Here is a 9653-nt window from a genome sequence, read left to right as displayed (position 1 = left end):
CACAATTACAAGATATGATAGATGAAAATAACCCTTTAGCTAAAAGTTTCAGAATGGCTAGGGATAGGTTTGCATTAGACACGTGTGATAATTTGAAATTAAGGCTTATTGGAAAACGAGAGACTGATAGAAGAACTTACAATTTGCCAACTACATCAAAAGTTGCTGCACTTATTGTTGGAGATATTGAAAGTGCTGATAAAAGATATATAATTATAGTAACAAAGGGTGGAAAGTTACAGCAAATTTATGAGCTTCATGCTTCTTACCTCGCAATGAAATATCTGTTGTTATTTCCATATGGAGAAGATGATTTAGAACATATATTATGCATAGAGATAAGACTCCGATCGACGGTTCGACGAAAAAAGATCTAAACTCACTAAGCGTGAGTTCTTTGCATATAGAATACAAGATTGAGCTTTAGAAGCGACCACCATACTCTTATCTTAAAGGTTGTTACAACAATTTTTATTAGATGCCTACACAATGATTGAAGCTGAAAGGTTGTCTTTTCTTAGACATAACCAACAGAGCCTTAGAGCCACGAATGTAAAGAATTTAAGTGGGGTTGTCGAAAGAGGAGAAGTAGAAGGAGCTTTAAATGGAAGTCGTATAGTATTGCCGGCTTCATTCACCCGAGGACATGGTTATATTAGAGAAAACTATTAGGATGCGATGGCTATTTGTAGATGGTATGGTTATCCGGATTTATTCATAACATTTACCTGTAATCCTAAGTGGCCAGAGATCACTAGATTTGTAAAGAAAAGGGGACTCAGGCCAGAAGATAGGCCGGACATCGTCTGCCGAGTTTTAAGATGAAACTAGACCAACTGGTCAATGATTTGAAAGATCGCAAAATATTTGTCAGTGTTAAGGCTGATATGTAACACATCTTCCTTATTATTATTATTATTATTATTATTATTATTATTATTATTATTATTATTATTATTATTATTATTATTATTATTATTATTATTATTATTATTATTATTATTATTATTATTATTATTATTATTATTGTTATTATTATAGTTTGAACTACCTTTGTGTTGGTATAGTTATGTGTTGTCTGTAATATGACTATGAAACCCTACTTTGTTGTATTTCCAATTTTCAGTGGTATATACAGTAGAATTCCAAAAGTGTGGTTTGTCGCATGCACATATTTTGTTGTTCATGCATCAACAAGACAAGTACCCTGTAGCTTCAGATATTGATAAGATTATTTCTGCCAAGTTGTCTGATGACCGTGAAGATCCAGAATTATATCAAGTCGTCATCGAGTTCATGATGCACGATCCATGTGGCGCAACAAACACAAATGCACCGTGTATGGTTGACAAACAATGCAGTAAGCATTTTCCAAAGAGATTTATTGATTCGACTAAAGTGGATGATGAAGGATATCCACTTTATAGGTGAAGAGATAATGGATATACAGTTGATAAGGGTGGAGTTCATCTTAACAATAGGTATGTTGTTCCATATAATGTTGAATTGCACGTAAATATCGAGCACATATCAACGTTGAATGGTGTAACCAGTCAAGATCAATTAAGTACCTGTTCAAATATATAAACAAGGGGTATGATAGGGTTACTGCTACAACATATCAGGATAAACAGAAAGAAGGTGAAGAGAAAGACATCGACGAGATAAAGATGTACTATGATTGCCGACACATTTTGGCTTGCGAGGCAATTTGGAGGATTTTTGGATTCAACATCCAGTATCGAACTCCTGCTGTGGAGAAGCTAAGTTTCCATCTACCAGGAGAGCAAATTGTTTTGTTTAATGACCATGCTGACGTAGAACCCATACTAGACAGGCCCCATATCGACAATACGAAATTCCTATCTTAGATGAAATGTAATGAGAAATATGAAGAAGCCAGGGCGATTAGTTATGTGGAGTTTCCTACAAGATTTGTTTGAAAGCAGGTGATGAGGGAGTAGACACCAAGAAATAAAGGCTTTGCAAATAGGTCGAATCCACCACGTCTCGCCAGGATCTAGTGAGAAATTCTATCTTAGAACGTTGCTCAACTTTGTTAAAGGAGCGACGTGCTATGAAGACATTAGAATGGTTGATGGTGTAGTGTATCCTACATTCAAGGAAGCTTGCTATGCAAGGGGATTACTTGATGATGATAAGGAATATGTTGACGCAATCACGTAAGCGAGTTTTAGAGAATCAGGGCACTACCTAAGACATTTGTTCTCCATGTTTCCGTTATCTAGGAGTATGTCGAAGCCGGAGGATGTTTGGCATAAGACTTGGAGGTTACTATCTGATGACATTTTGTACAAGCATCGTGCTATTCAGAAAAATAAAGGTACACAACTACGAACATATCCTGATAATAGTTACTATCTATATTCTTAAGAAATGTGCATATTTAGTATAAGTTACTGCTGTATAATTTAAAATTATTTTTTTGCAGATTTACAGTTAACTGACAATCAAATTGAAGCGTTTGCGTTGGGCGAGATTGAAACCATGCTCCAAAGTAATGGCAGCAACTTGCGTAGATTTAGTGAGATGCCTTTTCCGGATGAACTAATCATGTTTGATGGACAAAACAAGCTTATTGCAGATGGGCTTTCTTACGACATAGAGGAAATGACGTTGGAACACGACAAATTGTATGAGGGTCTAATTGATGAGCAGTCCATTATTTCTCAAAGAGTAATGTATGTTGTGTCGAGTCAAGAAAGAGTAATGGATGAGCAGTCCATTATTTCTTAAAGAGTAATGAAGACATTATGTGCTGCAATAAGGAAGATGGGCAAAATTGTATTGCCTGTAGCTTTGAGTGGAATTGCTTCTCTCCTCCTTCCATGGGGAAGAACGGCGCATTCGAGATTCGGTATCCCTTTGAATGTAACTGAAAATTCTACATGTGCCGGCATTCGTCGTGGGTCGGATTTAGCTGATCTTCTTATCAAGACAAAACTTATTATATGGGATGAAGCGCCCATGATGCATAAGTATTGTTTCGAAGCACTTGATAGAAGTCTGAGGGACATAATGAGGTCTGTTGATAGGAATAACATGCATCAACCGTTTGGGGGTAAAGTTACGGTGTTTGGTGGTGATCTACGGCAGATATTACCAGTTGTACCAAAGGGAACGAGGCAGCATATCGTGTTTGCTAGCGTTAATTCGTCTTACTTGTGGGATTCGTGTAAGGTCCTAACACTTACTCGCAATATGAGACTTCAATCAAGTTCTTCGAAATCTTCTGCTGATGAACTACGAGAATTTTCAGAGTGGATACTAAGCGTAGGAGACGATAAGGCCGCAGGTCCTAATGATGGCGAAGCCGTAATTGAGGTTGTAAAAGATATTCTTATAGATCCAGGTGTCGATCCAATTTCAGCAATTGTTGATAGCACTTATCCAAACCTACATGACCATATTGGGAAGCTAAATATTTTCAAGAAAGAATAATTTTTGGCGCCAACAAATGAGATAGTGGAGATAGTCAATGATCATGTTTTATCTACCATTCAAAAAGAAGAGAAAGTGTATTTGAGTTCGGACGCTATAAGCAAAGAAGAGTGTAACTTTGGAGTACATGAAATATACTCCACTGAATTCCTCAATACAGTAAGATGCTCCGATCTCCCGAATCATAGCATGCTGTTAAAGGTTGGTGCGCCAGTTATGCTTCTAAGGAATATTGATTAAACATCTGGATTATGTAATGGCACGAGGTTAGTCCATTTAGGCAATCGTGTTATTGAAGCAACTGTTATTTTTGGAAGTAATGTCGGAGAAAAGGTACTTATCCCAAGAATGATAATCCCCCCGTCTGACTCGACCAAATTTCCTATCAGATTTCAGAGACGTAAGTTTTCTTTAATGATTTGTTTTGCTATGACTATAAATAAAAGTCAAGGACAATCTTTGTCCCATGTAAATCTATATCTCTCGAGACCTGTTTTCAGCCATGTTCAATTTTATGTTGCCGTATCCAGAGTTACGAGCAAAAAAGGTCTCAAGATCCTCCCCTTTGGTAAAAAACACGGTGTGCATACAAGTACAACAAATGTAGTTTACAAGGAAGTGTTTGCAAACATGTAGTTTGAGTTAAACTCTTTTTTTAAAATTTGTACTGTGTGCTCATTACCACAATTACATTCAGAATTCATGAAATTGTATAATTTGTTTCGATCTTATTATGTGACTTAATTTAATGATGTTATAAAGCGATAAATACACCCGTGCATATCCTAAAACTAGTTTACATAATATAATAATTTAGGTTGTTCATGCAAAATCAAACTCTAATGTTAGCTTATCTAGAATTTCTTATGTGTCTTTAAATCTATGTAGAACACTATTTTTAAAAATATTTAAAACAAAAATTAATGATATGATAATCCTACGTGGAACTCTCTATTTCATAAGTTGTATAACTATATTGTAAATGGATCTTATTTCATTCGAGCATTATTCAATGGAACAAAAATTATAATATTTCGAATTAGGTAGCAAAAGTTATACACAATTCACATAATATAATAATTTAGGTTGTTCATGCAAAATCAAACTCTAATTTTAGTTTATCTAGAATTCCTTATGTGTATGTATTTAAATCTATATAGAACTCTATTTTTGTAAAAGATTAAAATACAATTTAATGACATGACAATCCTACATAGTGCACTCTATGCTCCCGAAAAGTTTCTCCTGTATATATCTACTAGTTTTTTACCCGTACAAAAATGCACGGGAAGTTTTATAGTAAATATGATTTTGACCATGCATAATGCGCGGGAATTGTTTTGTTTATTAAGTAGTTGATTATTATTCATAACCAAGTTATAAGTAGGTCTCTAGCGTTTAGACCCGTGTAAAAATATATTGTATGCTACTTCATCTCTAACTTTTAGACCTAAAATATTCCAAGAAAATTGAATATATATATTGCATATATTCAATAATTGCGTCAAAAAGTTGATAAACTATAAGATATTGAATCATATATTTAATGATATTTCTCCTCAAATTATGTTATGTGAATTTGTAAAAGTGAATGACATACTATATATATATAGGGGCAAAATCACATGAGAATGCTCCTTACATGAGAAATTAAAATGAATCTCAACCACACGATTGGATTAGAGTTACAACACCTGTTTATTAGAGTTATACCTCCCTAAAGAACTTTGAGCCCAAAAAAATAATTATTTTTGAATATTTTTTTCTAATATTCGTTTTTTTTTTTTGGAGTTAGAAAACTTTTTCATTAGAGTTACATCACTTATTCATAAGAGTTATAGCACGTAAAATTCATTCTCATTTCTCATGTAAGTATGCATTCTCATATGAACTCACTTATGTATATGTATATATATATATATTATATATAATATATATATATATATATATATATATATATATATATATATATATATATATAACTTCTCGAAAAATAATATACGTACACAGTATACAATATACCTTTCCATTTATTTTCTTTGTTCCGTTATTAACTTTCAGCTCCTGACAAATTACAAGCTTCATGAGGCAAGTTACCAGTTTGATCAATTTATATAAGTAGATAGTTATTGTCGTGGACAAAGTTTTCTTATGAAATTTTATAAAGGATATCGATCTAATCACAAAAGATTGGTAATATTTGTTGCACATAAATTAATTAAAATTAGGGTCACTAATTTAGATTGACATAGGACCCTACATTATATTCAGTTTTTCTACGTAACTTTTAATTTGCCACACATTTTTCTCACGCATCTAAAAAAGTTAAAGTAACTATAAGTTGTACGATATCTTATTATTTATATTTTTTCCTTTTGTATTGTCCCTGTTCTTTCAAATGTCTCTTGATCATCATTCAAAGACATTTACTATATTGTAACTAATATGCTAAAATTTTAAATCCTTTAAATGGGATGGTAAGGATTAAAAAAAAATATCAATATTTTTTTTGATTTTAGACCCGTGCTAATTGCAAGAAAAAAAAATTATTTTTATAAATTTAAGATTTTAGAATGTTTTTCCTAAACTATCTTGTGAATATTAGCTTGTGATTTAAAGTTTTATAACCGTGTATTGAAAATATTTTTAAACTGGCTTATGACCCATGGATTCTATGGTTGACATAGTTAATGTCATGGTGGATCATGTGATTTTCGATTTTATTTTTGAAAGAAAAAATTGATTAAATCTTTGCTCCGCCTACTGCTTTTTCTTAAAGGCCTAGATAAAATCATAACTCAAACCACTACCGGCACTCAATCATACACCCCCTTTCGGTAGTCCTACTCTCCCCCCCCCCCTCCTCTCCTCTCTCTCTCTCTTGTTGCCCTCATGCAAAATCGTTTTTCACCGCCTCAGGCCACTATATTATCATTTTTGTTTGCCTAAGTTAAGAAATATTTATTTTTGAGTTTTTTACTGTTTAACTTATCTTTAAAAATATAGTTTGAAGATTTTTGTAACTTATCATTCTTGTAGAAAAAAAGATAACATAGATTCTAAAGGTTATTTTCACCCCCTTCAATTTTATACTTTCTTTATGGAATGAGAATGTAAAGAGAAAAAGCAACAAAACATGAAATGTTGATACATAAATTTTCTGGAATGGGAAGATAATGAATCAACAAAATATGAATAATTCACCGAATAGTGCGGAGATTTATACAATTGTAATAGCTGAATCAATGCCCCATATAATGTGATAGCCCGAATTTCAAGCAATTTTATTTAGGCTAATTGTATTTTATGAGCTTAATAATCTGATAATATATATCTTTTTGAAGTATTATGAAAATACGAATTTTATCTCTTAAATATAGATATTAGTTTTGCAATCATAGTCGTAATTATCTATGAAATGAGTTCTCTAAATTTGCTTATGTTGAACCCTACTTTTGATGATAACAAAGGAACAAAGATACAAACTAAGTACTGGACTAACAAGTTGTTTAAGTGAGTGAATTTCAAGGTATCATTGAAAGGAACAAAGAAAATACTAAGTCAAGGAAGAAATCAAGTTTGGATTTTGAAGACTAAGTGAAGATGTTTCTTTATTTGATACTGGAGCAGCATTGGAGCAAGAAGACTAAAGCGAGGCTTTTTATTTCTAGTTCCATTGTAAAGGAACGAGTAAAGATGGTAAGGAACTATGGTAGTTTAGAATGATAATGATCGTTTGTTCCTTTGTAAGGAACAGACGAATTGGCGCTAAACTTATAAGTTAAAGGAACTAACAATTAAAAGGAACTAGACTTAGGTTGAAGCATTACAACAGTACATTGATAGCAGTTGAGAAAATTATGCCTAGAATGTAGATAACCGTTTTATTTAAGGAAAAATCTGATTTTATGAAAAATCTTTTTAAGGAAAAGATTTTGTTTTTCCAAAGATAATAAAAATATTTTTCGGTTTTTACGAAAGTGATTTGAAGATAATATTTTTATTAAAATGATTTAATTTCGAATTTAATAATTAATATCTTTTTAATTAAATCAGATTTTTGACTAATGCTTAAAGTGGTTGCTAAAATTAAGGAGCGGTAACTAAAAACACTCCCACGTTTAATAGTGATCATGGGGATCATGGGATGTTTGAGGAACGTGTTCCTAAGAGTAAGGAACATCATGCGATAATGGTTTTTATTTCAAAAATACATGTTTTAATCCCATGTTCTAAATTACTACCACTATAAATATTAATGTCTGATCAAGTTCCAAATGGTGTCTGACTAAGTGATTTAGTGAGTTTAACTAATTAGAGTGTCAGTGCCTTCATTCTCTCATAAAAGCTATTTGTTCTTTGCCTTCTTACTCTAATTCCACTAAGCTTATTCGATCAATTGTATTTTGGTTTTTGGGGTAAGGGGACTTTGAGTGAAGTTCTGTAATAGAGAAGCTTTGAGTGAAGCAAGTAAAAGTGAGAAAACTTCGAGTGAAGTTGGTAGGAGCAGATGTTAAGGGAACAGTGGTTCAGGAACTTGAATTTAGGAACTCAAGGTGTGGCTCGTGAGTAGAATTAATTTGTAACAAAGTTGTTTGGCCTAATTAGTAAAAAGTTGAGTTTAAAATCCCTAGTAGTCGAGGTTGTTTCTTCTTGTTGGGCCCAAGAATTTTTTCCTCGTAAAAATACCTTGTGTTCCTTTAGCTTGTTTGTTTGTTTAAGTTTGAATTCGCGCAAAAAGTTACATTTATTTCTACACATACAATTCACCCCCCGCCCTCTTGTAGTGTTCCTAGTGAAATAACAAGTGGTATCAGAGCTGGAACTCACGAAAGATAGGAAACCCTATTGAGAACAAGATCCAAGGAACAATGAATACCACCGAGAAACTTGAGGAAGGTTACTCCATGCAAAGGCCTCCCATGTTCAATGGGAAGTTCTACTCCTACTGGAAGAACCGAATGGAGATATTCATCAAGGCTGAAAACTACCATGTATGGAGAGTTATTGAAGTTGGTGATTTCGAGGTCACAACTACTAATGACAAAAATGAGGTAATTTTGAAACCCTTCTCTGAATATGACAAATCGGATTTTGAAAAATAGAAGTAAATGCCATGGCTGTTAAATTATTGCATTGTGGACTTGGACCCCATGAACATAATAGGATCACGGGATGCAAATCCGCAAAGCAAATATGGGATTTACTAGAAGTAACTGACGAAGGAACTAATGAAGTCAAAAGATCTAAAATTGATTTACTAATGAATCAATATGAACAGCTCTCCTTGAAGACTAAGGAAAGCATTCAAGAGATGTTTACTCGTTTTACTAACATTATTAATGAGCTAGCTTCTCTTGGAAAGTTTATTTCATCTGAGGAACAGGTTCGAAAGGTTCTTAGGAGTCTTCCTAAGGACAGATGGATGGCTAAAGTCACTGCTCTTCAAGAAACAAAAGACTTCACTAAGTTCAACTTAGAACAGCTGGCAGGGTCACTTATGACTCATGAGCTTCACCTTGATACTGAATATGGTGAAAGCTCCAAATCAAAATCAATTGCTCTCAAAGCAGATGATGAAGATGATTCGACTCAGAAGAAGAAGAAGCAGCCTCATGGTTCGAAAATTTCGAAAGATGTAAGGAACATGAAGAATGGAAACTTCAAAGGTAAAACTAAGAAATTTTCTAACAAAGCTGCTTGTCATAAATGTGGGAGTACAGATCACTTCATCAAGGAATGTCCTCTTTGGGAAAATGACAAAACCAAAGAAAGGAACAAGGAACGCTTTGCTGAAAGGAACAAAGAATCAAAGGCACCTTTCTCTAAGGCAAAGTCGAAGCAATGATAGCTGCTTGGGGAGATTCAGAGACGGAAGAAGAAGAGGAACAACAAATGAAGAAACAGCAAACCTTTGCCTCATGGCAAACATGAGAAAAAGAAGATGAAGAAAATGTTGAGGTAAGTCAACATGGACTTGAGTCAGACTTAGATTGAAAACTAGGCTGAAATATATGATCTTCTTTATGATGCAATTCTTGAATGTAGAGATGAACGTGAAAAACGTGAACAAACTAACAAGCCTTAAAGTCTGCAAGAACACATAGAATGGCTTAAGAAAATGAGAACAGATGTTGAAACTAGATTCTTTGATTTGTTTGATAAAAACAAAAATCAAAGAATATTATGAA

General features: G+C 33.4%; 1 protein-coding gene across 1 annotated transcript; it reads left to right on the top strand.

Moving 5' to 3' along the window:
- The first annotated feature begins 2763 nt into the window (after positions 1 to 2763).
- LOC104884796 (uncharacterized) lies at positions 2764 to 3462 on the top strand. The gene has a single exon (XM_010669493.1). The coding sequence runs from the start codon at positions 2764 to 2766 to the stop codon at positions 3460 to 3462; it is 699 nt and encodes a 232-aa protein (XP_010667795.1).
- Positions 3463 to 9653: the final 6191 nt, after the last annotated feature.

This window comes from Beta vulgaris, chromosome 5 (genome assembly GCF_026745355.1).
Source record: "Beta vulgaris subsp. vulgaris cultivar EL10 chromosome 5, EL10.2, whole genome shotgun sequence".
Lineage (NCBI taxonomy): Eukaryota > Viridiplantae > Streptophyta > Magnoliopsida > Caryophyllales > Amaranthaceae > Beta > Beta vulgaris.
This window is presented reverse-complemented; position numbering and strand designations above follow the sequence as displayed.